Source organism: Chroicocephalus ridibundus, chromosome 1, assembly GCF_963924245.1.
Source record: "Chroicocephalus ridibundus chromosome 1, bChrRid1.1, whole genome shotgun sequence".
Lineage (NCBI taxonomy): Eukaryota > Metazoa > Chordata > Aves > Charadriiformes > Laridae > Chroicocephalus > Chroicocephalus ridibundus.
Window position 1 is genome coordinate 60,737,518 of NC_086284.1, and position 13,775 is coordinate 60,751,292.

Below are 13,775 nucleotides of genomic sequence, written 5' to 3' on the forward strand. Positions count from 1 at the left end.
AACGGGAAATGACAGCCATTCAAGGTGATACACAGGAAAGTACTAGAATCTAAAGGGGTCCGTTAAAAGAATTTCTTTCCTTTGTACAATTGAACAGTTCCTATTTGGAGCCTGCTTTTGAAGATACAATTAAAACCAAACAAAATATTAACCTGAAATGAATGAGGTTCCTATACAATAATACACCTAGCATGCAGAACATTCTATTGAGTAGGACAACAACAGAAACCAAACATACATTTCTCAGTATCATGCTCAGGGTTTTGGGGGTGGGGTTTTTTGGGTTTTAGTTTGGCTTGGTTTTTTTTTTTTCTGCACGCTTCTATACCTACAAGTCCTAACAAAAAACATGGCATCATTTTGGTAGTTTCTGTGCTGCATAAGAAAATCTCTGCATGAACTGTTATCATCGTAGGAAGATTTATGGCCATGGAACCTACTAAGTCTATAAAAAAAAACCTCACTGTGCATCCTTATTTTCTGAAATAAAATGGGGTCTCTTAGAGTTAAAAGTACCGTAAGTATTTAGATCAAATCAAAGAGATGGAAGTCTTTCTGAGTATTAGTTTTGCCGACCCCAATTCACACCATATTTCCATAACACCAGGTAATCAAATCAGTCTCAATAACTGACACACTGTTCCTTTAACAACTTTGTTTTCCCTAAAGTGAAAGTCTTGTCAAATTGAATTTGTTCCTCAGATGTATATGTCATGCTCTCCAAATATAATTTATTATTAGGATTACAGAAACACTGAGGAAATGAGTCAGTATAGCACTTGTGGAGGAAAGAAATAATACTAAAAAATTAAAAAAAAAATATCAAGAACTAGTAGTAACGTGAATGCTCAGCAATGGTAGAATACCATACTATACAAGAAATGCAGATTACATGGGAAAGGATACTAAAAACATGGACACTGGCTGAGTCATTCTGAAAAGTAAATTACATTTGTTTTTTGTTCGTTTACACAGATTCCTGCTTTAAAAAAAGATGACATTCTACTGTACTTATTTTATCCACCATCTGATCTCAATTTAAAAATGTAATCCCTATTGTAAGGAAGTTATAATTAAATTAAGGAAATGGGTTTGCATGGCAGCAAGTTAGTGGTTTCTTTGAAGTTTTTTTTAAACCAATACACTGTTTCCAAACTTGTGAGGATTTCTGCAAGTTTGTTAAAATCAGGAAAAACTAAATAAACTTTGTTTAGCCCAGCAAAACTAGCATGTTGCTGTTTTTCAGAGTATCACCTACCAAATCCAAGAGAAAACATCCTCAAGCTATACAAGTTCCACACACACCATGTTTTGAAAACCTTGCCCAGATGCACCACATTCTATAATTAGAAAAAAATGCATCTTCTCACAGACCTGAATACTGTAAAATAAAAAGTACTGCCAGTACTGTCAGGTAAGTACTGAAACCAACAAAAATTCTTTCCATTCTTTTCAATGTAATTTTTAAATTATAAAATTCTAATTCAATTCTAGAAAGTCTCTAGAAATTTTCACCTTTAAATATGAATCAATGTTTTCTGCTTTATAAGATTATACTTTCATTTCAGTTTAAATGATTAATTAAATTGATACAATTAATTAAACTGATTATGATAAGTTCAAAATAGGGGGGTGAAATAAGTAGTACTCCATTCACAGAGTGAACAGAGGCACAGACTCCTTCAAGGAACATCAAATCAATAATGAAAATATAAGTTTACAGATTCCAAATTATTTGAACAGATACTATGAAACAGGAAAAAAAAAAGAGTGAAGAACAGAAGAAAGTCCATCTGAAATATTATTCTTACTTGGATTTGCATTAAACAGTATTTCTATTGATTAGTGGTAGAAAAGGTTGTCTTTTCTTTTTGCTATAAATTTTGAGGAATTCCCAAACAGCTAATCAGTTCACACGAGCAAGAAGTTTGACATCTTAAATGTGAAAGGATGCACTGCGCTACACGCCCAGCAAACCCGTTATGCATATATTTCCATTCTAAAAGCTCCTAAACAAATGGTAGCTGTCGCAGTTCCCTAGACAGTTTAAGAAGTTAGCAATAAAAGCTTGCCCTCTTTCACACTTCAGAAGACACTTAAATCTGTAGTCCTTGTACCATGTAAATGCTCAACTATGACCACCCCCTCAAACTGCAGACCTATTTCTAGATTAAATGAAGTACAAATACCAGGTAAAAGTTTATGTCTCTACATTGGAGAGTGTCATGTTGTTTTGTGCAAAACATGTCTTTCCTGACAATTGCCTAACCTGTTTCTAAAAAAAAAAAAAAAAAAAAAAAAAAAAAAAAAAATCACCCAATAAAGGTTCCAGCATTTCCAGTACCACTGCTCCAATTAAAAACTGAGATTTTATTTAAAAAACAAAAATTATTTCATCCTCTCTTTTTAGTAACAGAAAGGAGATCACTCTCTTCTTCAAATTTCAATTTCTACAAGGGGTGCAATACTGAAGCCTGGTATCTTTACCTAGTGATGTATTTCAGTAGAATGAGTTCAAGTTCAACTTGAATCCATAAATCATGCTCTTCCTTTTCTCTCTATTATGATATTCTGCAAATTATGTATCAGCATAAGAAATAACACAGAATTAAATACTGATACTTCTCACCGCACATAGAAGGATTGTAAACTGCATGATTCACTCTTCTGAGAGTAATTTTATATCACAGCTACTGTACCGCTCGGGAAAAAGCCCCCACGGGGCTTTTACGTCAAAGACCACTATCTATTGCTTCCAGCTTCATTGTACCATAGGCATTAAAAAAACCTTACTAAAGAGTGATGATTTACACAGACTGCTCTACAGTATGGATTTTAAGGGGTTTTTGTCCTTTTATAACAACATTGAATCTAGCCCTGTAGTTTTTTCTGTCTAATATTTCAACTGTTTTCTCATGCTGCTTTGCTTTTTCCCCTCCCTTTCTTATAAAGTTACTATGTATAAATCATAACCACAATATAAAATTTTTTTTTCTAATATGCAATAAAAATACATGATTGGAGAAAGAAGAGACTATATAAATTCTCTTTAGAATAACATTATTTTCTGCAAAAGTTGACATACCTTCACTTTAGAGTTTTCTATCAAATGCTGAGCCATTGATTTTATCAGAACTTCAAAGAAAAACCATGAATACTGCAGAGAAAAGAAAACATTCTGTAAAATTGCCACATGCATTCAACAACTATTTCAATACAATTAGTTCCTATTCCTCAGTTTTGACCAGATAAGAACATATGGTAAAAAGTATAGTTCAATATATACCTTAAGTAGCTTGTTGCTTGTAAGAAAGTCAGCAGATGGCTTTAAAATTGTCGTCATGGACTTTGTCAGTTCTTCATGTACTGTCTTATATTCAGAAGCAACATAGGGTTCTGCTTTATATGCATACTTGCGGAAGAAAACCGGAATATAATATGAAACTATGACATAATATGAAACAACTGAATTTAAACAGCACAACTAAATTTAAATATACTCCTTTTAAAGAAATAAAAAAGGAAACATTTCATTTACTTCTACCTACCTTGACATAAGACCTCAGGTAGCTATCCAAGCCTTCTTCATGACACTGAGCAACAATATGGATAATAACCCTAAACAGACAGAAGACAAAGCACGTAAGTCTACAAAGAAAGCTATGACTGCAATAGCAAAAACGCTACTCAGTTACAGATTTGTGTGATGATGCAGTCATCACTTAAACTCTAAGAAGCACGTAAAATTCTTTACCTCGTCACATTGACTGCAACTTCCTCTTGAGTTGCTCTAGTGAGAACTCTAAACAGCTGATTTAGAACAGTTGGCAGGAAAGCTATCATCACATGACCTTCCATAGCATGAAGGCTCTGAAAGAAAGCAGTAATACTGTCAATCCCTTCAAAAAACAGCATTTAAACCACAAGTTCTGAAACAATAAATTTTAATGCAAGTCTTTTTTCAAAAATAGATGCTGCTTGCACTATTTGGTGTTAATTATCTGAAATACAACTGGACAGAATGCAATTGAAAATAGTTTCCAACATAAATGTTTGGCAAATATTTTCTACATTTAGGTAAATTAGGGATAAAACTTAGGCACTATTAAAAGGACTTTAGAAGTAGTTATTTGTACTTTTCCACTCAAATGCATACTAGGTAATGTTTCAATGAAAAGACAACTTGTGTATACCACAGCAAGCTGGCGCTGACACTCTGGAATACTTTGCTCTTTCATCCACCAATGAAGATATTTAGCAAACAGGAGTTACACAAAACCATACAGATGTGATGTATGATGTACACATGCTTACCTGTGATAAGTGTAATACTAGTTATACTAGTTACTGCAAAATAATAAACTACTATGTTAAAAAAATAGAATGAAGTAAAATCCCTAGTTACCTAATGCTGGAAATTGGAGACAGTGAATTATTAACCACCCAACTTCTTCATGATATGCCTTTGCATTCCATCACATGCAAAAGATATTACAGACATAACCACCCTGACATGAAAGGCAGTGATGGCATTTCATCCTACATTGTTTTATGCCACAAAATTCCTTGGAGTTAAGGGGAGTTTGACAAAAAAAAAAAAAAAAAAAAAAAAAAGAGTATATTTGCTAAACATGTACGCAGACAACACATTTCCAACATTTCCATTCAGTGTTAAGTAGCTGTCATGTCTTTGAACTGTGCCTGTAGGCACATTCGCGCTATTCAGGACTCAAAACAGTCTTCCCTTCTACGTGATGTGTGATTTTTCTTGCAAACAGCAGTCATACACTGCAAAATCTTTTCTCTAGCTCTTGAACATTAGAGCATTGGGTGGACATGCAAATCGAACTTCGGCTCACACTTTTGTCCAGGATGCAGATGTTTTTTGGTAGAGGTGCTCTTTTAAGCAGGACTCTGAAACAACTCGTAACCCTATTTCTGATGCCTTTGAGTACTCAATTACACTTAGACTGCCAGAAGCAGCTGTGCCCTTTGATCCCTCAGGCAGCAACGCAGGTAACTGCATGCAGATACCTCAACTTATGAGATGCTAAGTGATGTTTGGGCTCATGAAACATGAAGGAAAGCAAACATCTTGAGTCAGGTGAGTCTCAGAAAACCTTTAATTAGAAGTGTCAGATGGTGCTCACACAAAATCCTGTTAGGGAGGGCAAGAACAGATAGAACAGAGAATAGAACACTCGTCAGGTTCAGTAACTCAAGCTACTCTGCCAGTAGCACACTGACTTCGTGGAGGAAAGTAAATCCTAGGTATTTAAATGTGTCATTGCCATTATAGCATAGACATTACCTGCAGGGAACTGTCACCAGCAAACTGAAACGTTGATCTTTAAAAAAAAAAAAAAAACAAAAACATTTAGCCAGGCTGGTTAGACACAGGCTGGTCAAGTCTGGCACAGGTAGGTACAGGAGGCGAGCTCTCAATACACAGAAGCAAAAAGTATTTAGGTCCTTGGGAGGCAAAGCTAGACAGGAATTAGGCCCAATGGAATTGAGAACAGCCATAATTTGTATTTAACACAGAAGATAGTATTTGTTTTCTGTTACCATGAAGCGAGGGAATAAAGTCAATATGATGTGCTAATCTGGTGGCATGGAACATGTTCATACTGTACTGTGCGGTGACAGTATTCTGGTGTTTGACGACAAGCAACAGCTATAAAGAGGTATTGTAGAGTTAAAGACTTATAAAGGTCGCATTATTCTGTTCCAGGGACTTTGGCAAGACATGGTCTTGTCACTGAACCTAAAGAATCTGCTACTGTAGAATTAATATAAATGTAAATAAATTAAGTGTTTAAGCAAAGGAATAAGCTACTGAAACATATTACAGCATATGTGATCATATATGACTGAATTAAATTATGTGATTTGGGAGTGATGTGAGGAAGTGTTCTTTTGAGCTTTCCTTAAAACGATGCTTCAATAGCTGATAGTCATTTTGTTCTACCAGGCTAACAAGAGTTGTGAATATCAAGAAGAGAATCAAGCCTATGATTCCAGCCAATTGTCATTTTTGACCATCAGTGGGCAGCAACATAAATCTGAAATTGCCATGCTAGTCCCTGGAAGAGATTTTGATTACATCAGATTCAAGTAGAGTTCTGGTAAACTTAAGAAACAGTGGGATTTCTTGAAGTACTGTGAATTCCAATGAATCAAACAGGTCAGAAACTGACTGCGCGTTGTTTACAGTTTCAGCTCCTGAAGTAAGAATCAACCAACTGCCCACATCAAAGTACAGGGCCATTCCATTCCTCATAAGATGAAGAGTCACTGCTGCCAGGACCCTGGTAAAGAGGCTCTCCATGGTATGCAAACTGATTTTTTAATAGCACTGATGCAGAATTGTCACGTATGCAGAGATTTTAGTAATAACGGCTCTTCTCATGTAACATCTGACTGTTTCCCAGACAAACGGCTCCATATTATAGCATCAGAAAAAGCAAATTCTGTTTTTTCACCTGAACTTATCAACAAAGATATTAAATTCCCTGAGGTCCAGTATGGGCAATAATCCTTCCCTTCTTCTTGATACCAGGAAACATCTGCTATTTTCTCTGGCACCTCAAGTAGCAGGAAGGCCACATCCCTTGAAAAAAAGTGATGAAAACAATACTGACAATTTTAAAGAGCTTCAATGAGCCACAGGTCAGACTCCAAGACCTCTCACTCATCATGACAGATACTCAGAATATACCATCTTTATTATGTGGAGAGAAAGAAAGACAGGTTAAGCCCAATGATAAAAGGTTCAGTGTCCCAACTGATCTCAAAACCAAAACCAGAGGACAAGAAGGGAAAGCTGTACCAATGAGAAAAAAAGCCTTTTATGAATTAGGACTTATAGAAATCTGGACGATTCCTTTGTTTGTATTTTCATGTAACATGGGAGGAAATTGAATACCAACAACTTTAAATCCCTTGCCAAAAAAGTACCAACAGTAGGAAGTGGGAAGTAAAGATGTTCCTTTCTTCAAACAGACATCTCAGACGGCAGGATCACAATCTCCCGGAAGGATTACTTGGGGAAAGACAGAATATTCCCCTTGGCCTCAAGGCAAGATGAAATACTCTGAAAGCAGCAGTTCTGCTTTTCTGCCTCTATTGGAGAGATTTCTTCAGGGAACAAACCACATATACACAGTTCGAAAGACTATATTTTGAAAAGTGTCACAATGACAGAAGATAGGCAAGTGTTGTATCAGGGAGCATTTCTTCACATAAGCTGCCTCTAACTCCAGTAGGGCCTCTTAATACTGCAGAGTGCTGACTTTTAAAGCCAAAACACTACCAGGTTTAGTGCTAGCGCCACCTAATTGGGGACCATTTGGTACAATTACTGCTGCAGAAAGCAGTGGAAATAAGGATGGCTCCGGATCTAAAACTACCAAGGAACTTGAAACAGATACTTTAAGTGAGAAACACAGAGAAAGGACATCTTATATCAAAACAAGAATGTCAGTAGCAGAAACCCCAGTGAGAGGCATCTCTAATGACTCATTCCAAGTAACAACAGGGGATTATGAAGTTCAGCTACAAGACTACTTGTTCTTTGCCTTATCCTTTTGATGTGAAGCTACCATTGCCAGAATCCATTCTAAAGAGTGGTATTATTGTCACATGCTCTGCCAGCATGTTTTGGGATTGCAAAATTTCAGAAAGATAAAGACAAATAGGAGACCAAGAAACAGGTCTATCAGTAAAAAAAAAGGTAATAATAATTAAAAACCAAAACTATTTCCAAATAGACCTATTCCACCTTCCTGCTGTTAATGTACTGCGTTCTGTTTCGTACCAAAGTTGACCACAAGAGGTCTTGGGGCAAGGAAGAGGGCTCAGAGGTATGGTTTTGACATAACCAAGGTCACAAAGCGAGTCCACTTCATAAGTGTGCCACATTCAATAGTTAAGTTCTTAAATGACCGGAGTACACAGTCTAGTTTTATTAATCAGTGGTATTCAGTTACAACAATAAACTCTGTTGCGCCTAAGAAAATCAGCCTACTGATTTTTGTGCCTAAGAAAATGGGTCTCGGTAAAAACAAAATTGCTGTGGAAACCAGGTGCTCTATTGGTCTAATCCTGAAAGAGGACGGTAAACATGACAATTATGACCCCCTAAGCAAAATTTTAGAAAATTAAGAGTCATCATTCCTTACCATTCCCATGTGAGTTCAATTTGATTCTGTTGACAAACTAAGCCATTAGTGTTTTGAAATCATCACACATAAGACTGATCAATAATGTCTCATTATTTCCTCATGGCTTCCTCTTATATTGCAATTGTAAGTTATCTAGGGCAGGAGTATCTTTTTTTCTTTTTATACTGCATATTCCATTAAAGAGACCTAAAAAATGTCTGAAGCTCCTAGGCTTTGCAAAAGTATAAAAAAATAACGTAGGTTATTCACTGCCATTTTATACCTTAAGATATTTTACAAGATCAGTTCCTAGTGCACGTGCTCCAGACTCTGTCTTCTGACAGTACTGAAAAAAATTATGCAAGTGCTGGTCCTGTCAAAGACAAAAAGAACAATAAATTAAACAATATCTAACATTACTATCCATAATCGAAAACAGAACACGTTAAAAATATTTTTTAATAGAAATCCATATACATGTCCATAGATTCAATTTTCAAAAATAACTGAAGTGCACTACTCCAAAGACTAAATTAGTCTACATGTAACTGATTTCTTTTTGTAATCCACATAAGAAATTTCCAGTGATTTTGGAATACCCATTATATAAAACACCACGTATATTTCACGAAAAGCAACTGACATGCAGAAAATAGCATACTTAATGTTAGTTATCCCAGCTGATCACAATATGTATTTTAAGAGCAGCTATAACAGACTCATCGCTTTGTAGACATGCCAGTAAATAGCTTTCAGACAACTATGACCTCTCATCTAACATGAAAATTCAGATTGGAATAGATGACAATGCTAGACAAAAGGGCCACATTTTGAATATCTTCCATTTAAGATCTACTGTTTTTCACAGATGATGTGAAAGAAAGATACCAAGGAAAGTGTTCAAGAGACAAAAAAATAAAATATCAACACACTGAGTTTAAGAATCTTCTCAAATATTGTATATACATATAATAAACATACATTACTCCTAAAACTTTCTCTGATTTAATTTGTTTTATAACTCACCTGTGTATACACAGTTGACACCAGATGAGTTGATATTTTTAACAGCTGTTTGCCTCCATCTACCCATTTAATTTCAGGACCAGAATGCTGCGCACACACATGTGGAAGAGAAGTAAAATAATATAGCAGTATACTAGAACAAAACAATTTGTTTGTAGTACCACAAACAACAATTTTTTAAAAAAAAACCAGGTTGAAGAAATGTGTGCAATGAATAAAGTCATAAAAAAAGGAAAATTATGCAGGCAATATTACCAAAAGCATTTATGAAGCTTAAAATGTTTTGGGGTTTTGTGTTGTGGGGTTTCTTTGTTTTGGGTTGGGTTTGTTTTTTTTTTTTTTTTTGCGCATCCCCCCCCCCCACCTTTTTTTTTTTTTTTTTTTTTTTTTTTTTTTAAGTCCCACAATAGTTTCCTTAGTGGCTAACAAACCTGCTTTTCTGTAAGTCACAGATTTCACACTTCCCCTGCAACTCCTCAAAGAAACTTCTCACTAGAGAGAAATACGTACTAGTTTTCTGAGAAGAATTTCCACAGACACTGACACAGTTTAAACCTTAACATAGGTCACTGATACGTGAAGCAGCCAGTGCTTCCTTCCCATCTCATTTCCAAAGAACTGAGAATGGGAATGCCCAGCTGTTGACCCTGATAACCAGTTAGGGAGATATTTTATTGCTAGATATACAACTAGTCGTATTGGTCCTAACCTTCTACCCATGGGCATGAGCAGAGACAAACAGCAGAGGCATAAAGAATACACCTAAAATGTGAAAAGATGAAAGACGTGAAGGAGACGATGGTTGGAAAGCTTACAGCAGAGTTTAAGAAAGAAAAGGTGGTAGAATAGGAGGAGAGCAGCACCTCTGGCTGTTGATTTTAGGCCTCTTCCTCCAAAGTGAGTAAATTTTGTCTCTGCATTTCATTCTCTTAGTCAAATCCCCTACCACATTTAACATCTTGTATTCTCCTCGGTATCATTTTTATTACTACAATTTTGCAAGCTTTCTGCTTTGAAAAGTACAACCATAAATTTTACTAGTGAAGTAGAAAGATCACAGAAATCAAGATGTGAGAATAAGACTTTTTCAGGAATAAAGGACTTACTGAAAGGAGACAGCATGAAATGCTAAAAAAAATTTAGTAAAGGACTTCAGATTATTTGCATATCTTAATAAACTCGAAATAGTTTAATGTATTTAAAGTTACTGTAATTTCTAGCTAATTAGTACCACAAAAAAAAGAAACAAACGTTTCCTAAGTACATCAGCTAAATAATAACAGAAATAAGTACTTAACAATTTAAATGAAAAACTATATTACAGGAGGTTGATTCAAATTCTTGTAAAAGTCAGAATTTAGTCCTAAGTTTTGTCTCCTATTTCTGTCTGGGTTGGTTTGTTTCCTCTAAGTCAGATGTCTAACTTTTGCAAAGCACACCATTTCAACTATAAAAGAAAAAAATCCTACTAGAAAATTACTTAACTCTTATCAGACTGAGGAATTACAACCAAACCTCCTCTCCACGTGTGTTTTTGAAAGATTAGAGCAATTTTATATAACATACCTTTCCAACCCCCACTTCTTGATAACTAAGATAGCCTGATGGAAGATTTGCTGACACTGGGATGTGTTGCTCATTGGTCACCACTCTTCCATCTTTTATTAGAGGAAGCCAAGAATACCCAACTACGGAACATGAAAGGCAAGTAATTTAAAATATGTTATGAATCTTTACATAAACCCTTACAACCCTTACTGTACACTTCTGATATGTGATTCATAAACCAGTTACTGCAAGGGCCAAATGATTTGAACTCAAATGATTAGAAATAATTAAAAAGGCAAACAAATTGTCACTGAGTTTGAAGAAACCCCCATATATTTTATAAACATTCTAAAACAACATTTGAAACATTTAAATTAAAATAAGTACTTAATGAAATCTTTCAGTCAGTATAATGTAATTAGAAAGCGCTGTATGGATCACAAAAATCACAGGTTACCATATGAGCATACTTCATAAAATCTCCCCAGTAGTTACTGAAAGTAAAGCATTAGCGTACAAACCTTGTGTTTCAACAACATCTTTCTTCTTTGTACTCCCTTTGCTTGAATTATCACAGCTGACATGGTAGAAGGTGAACAACAAATGGTGCTTTTCATGTAACTGAGTGGGCAATTCTATTTTAATCTGAAAGGCAAAGAATCATAACCTTTGTAGAAGTCTTCAGCTAGAGCACTGACATGCCTTACTGCCTGCACATGTAAAAAGCAATTCCAGGTTATATGTTATTTGAAGCAAGATCAAATCACACACACAAAACTTACAAAAATCTACTTCCAGTGAAACGGGGGGTCTGATTTAACTGAAATAATTGTCAAGAACTTTGCAATCCTCAAATCTTTTCTTGGATTTTTTAAACTTACATAATACTTAAACCAGTAAAAGTTACCTCAGAAAGGTAGCTTACCTCATCATAGAACTCTGGATTTTGATGGTGGTGCAGAACGGCAGCAAACGCACTTCTAGTAAATACTGGTCCACCTGGCCTACCATAGATACACTAATAATAGAAGAAAGAAAAAAAGAACAAAAAAAACCACCCTGTGATCCTTTTTCACTCTCAGTTTAGAATCTGTTTCACCTTGAATTTGAAGTATTTTAACTTGTATTTAACTTGGTTCCTTTGCACAGACAGGGAATTACATGATCTGTAGTCTGCCTGCTGTGCAGTAGAGCTGACACTGATTTCACTTCAGGATTCCTGTACGTTTTTCTGCTTTTCTTCCAGACACCTCTTACACACTGTGGTAGCTCACAAACAAACATGGAGCTTGGCTTTGCAGTCGCTCTAAAGCTTTACTGTTTTAACTTAAAGAACTACTCCTGTAGAGTAGGCATAGGCCACCCTTGTTCACAACAAGTTTATTCTTGGCATTTTTGTTGTTAGAAAGAAATGAAAGGCTCTGAGGGTTCTTTAGTAATCTTTTACATTAAAAACAAGCAAGATATCTAGAAGATACTCTTATGCCAAATGCAAAAAGAGACAGAGCGCCGCCATCCCAAACCAGATAAATTAATGCAGTACTACTGTGTTACTTAGCTAACTGTCCACTATTTTCTTTTATCAGACACAAAAATCAAAAGACTAACCTTTAAAGGCAAAGAATCCTCTTCATCAGAATCCTTGAACTCAATACATACTGCAATGTTTCTAGCCTAAAGAGGTATTTGAAAACAAAACACACGAACACTTAATCATAAGGATCAGAACAGAAATATAATATGTAGACAACCTTACCAAACCTGAGAAAAAAGAATGTACAGTTTTCCTGTACTTACCTTTGCAAAAGACTTTTGACTGTCATATTTCAAGTGCTTTGGATAAACATAAAGATGATTGTTGTAGATGGTGAAAGGCTGAGTGTGTTTTGGTATACAGGGAACAAATTCCTCTATTTCAAATGTTATTAGTGCCTTGGTACTGTTTTCAAACTGTTTCATGGGAATGTATGATGAGTTAACGTAATCTGAAAATACATAAGAAAACCCAATTAAAAAAAATGAAAAGAAAAACCCTGAACGACCATTTAACAGTGTTTATTAATACTTACTTGGAAAATCTGGTGACACATTATCAATTGTAACATCCAGATTTCCTAAAATAACAGGAAGTTTGGCCATCTTTTCAGGTCTATAGGAAAGAAAAAAACCTCAAAGTCAGGCTAAATGCAAAACTATCAGATGCCAGAGAAAAGAGATAATAGGAAACAGAAGCAAAAGTAATATCCTGAAATAGGAGTATGAGAGGAAAGGCAGTTTGGGGGTGGATGACTGATCTGGTCTTGCTTTTTGCCTAGATTCAGTGTTTTCCTCTTCTTTAAATTCTCCAAAAAAAAAAGTAAGGCTTTATTCATGAGTGTAAAGGTAAAGAAAAAAGCATGTTGTTTTTCTTTCTTTAAATCAAAATGAAAAACTTTGTTAAAAGACAGGTTTTGTTTGCCATGTAATAAATCACTATCATTTGTGGCAAAGAGGGGACCTATAAGTAAGCTTTTTAAATCTCAATGGCCAAAGGCATTTATGGTAATGGGGTAAACTTGGGGGAAAAGTAAAGGGGGAGAGAAATCAGTAACTTAACAAAGCGTGTCTTCTACTCACTATTTTTTTTCCTACCTCCTCCTGTTTCCAGAGTAATAACTCACTCTGCAAAATATTTACTATTAACTAGCCTACTATGAATTTTCGTAGATGTTATCATCTAGCTAATTCAGAAACAGGATTTGAAGTAGGAGTATTTTCCATGTTAAAATACCAGTGTAGAACCCTTTACAGTAAAGACAGTCAACAGCATGATTGGTTTTTTTTAAATATTATTGCAAAGGAAGTGGATGCAAAACTTTCCCAAACTGCAATTCCGTGCGGGCAACCTTTTCTGGTTAGAGTCTGGATTCTAATTCCAATAGATAAGCCTTAGACATTACAATCTCCTTCTTACTAAAATTCCTGTATAATACTGCAAACGATTCCACAAACAGGATGCAGAAATAACCAAGCACATTTCCTTAATCCGCAAAGTAA

At 35.3% G+C, this 13,775-nt stretch overlaps 1 protein-coding gene across 20 annotated transcripts in view; it reads right to left on the reverse strand.

Annotated features, from left to right (window-relative positions):
• The window catches only part of DOCK9 (dedicator of cytokinesis 9), a 128,579-nt gene that overhangs the window by 47,584 nt on the left and 67,220 nt on the right, over window positions 1-13,775 (reverse strand). For all 20 annotated transcript variants that reach the window (XM_063336762.1, XM_063336868.1, XM_063336851.1 and 17 more), the window contains exons 16-27: window positions 12,809-12,888; window positions 12,537-12,724; window positions 12,348-12,413; window positions 11,665-11,757; window positions 11,261-11,384; window positions 10,758-10,879; window positions 9,192-9,278; window positions 8,449-8,538; window positions 3,755-3,870; window positions 3,549-3,618; window positions 3,287-3,412; window positions 3,086-3,157 (exon numbers count right to left, since the gene is read on the reverse strand). In XM_063336762.1, the coding sequence (XP_063192832.1) occupies window positions 3,086-3,157; window positions 3,287-3,412; window positions 3,549-3,618; window positions 3,755-3,870; window positions 8,449-8,538; window positions 9,192-9,278; window positions 10,758-10,879; window positions 11,261-11,384; window positions 11,665-11,757; window positions 12,348-12,413; window positions 12,537-12,724; window positions 12,809-12,888 (1,234 nt within the window). The remainder of the gene's footprint in view (window positions 1-3,085; window positions 3,158-3,286; window positions 3,413-3,548; window positions 3,619-3,754; window positions 3,871-8,448; window positions 8,539-9,191; window positions 9,279-10,757; window positions 10,880-11,260; window positions 11,385-11,664; window positions 11,758-12,347; window positions 12,414-12,536; window positions 12,725-12,808; window positions 12,889-13,775) is intronic.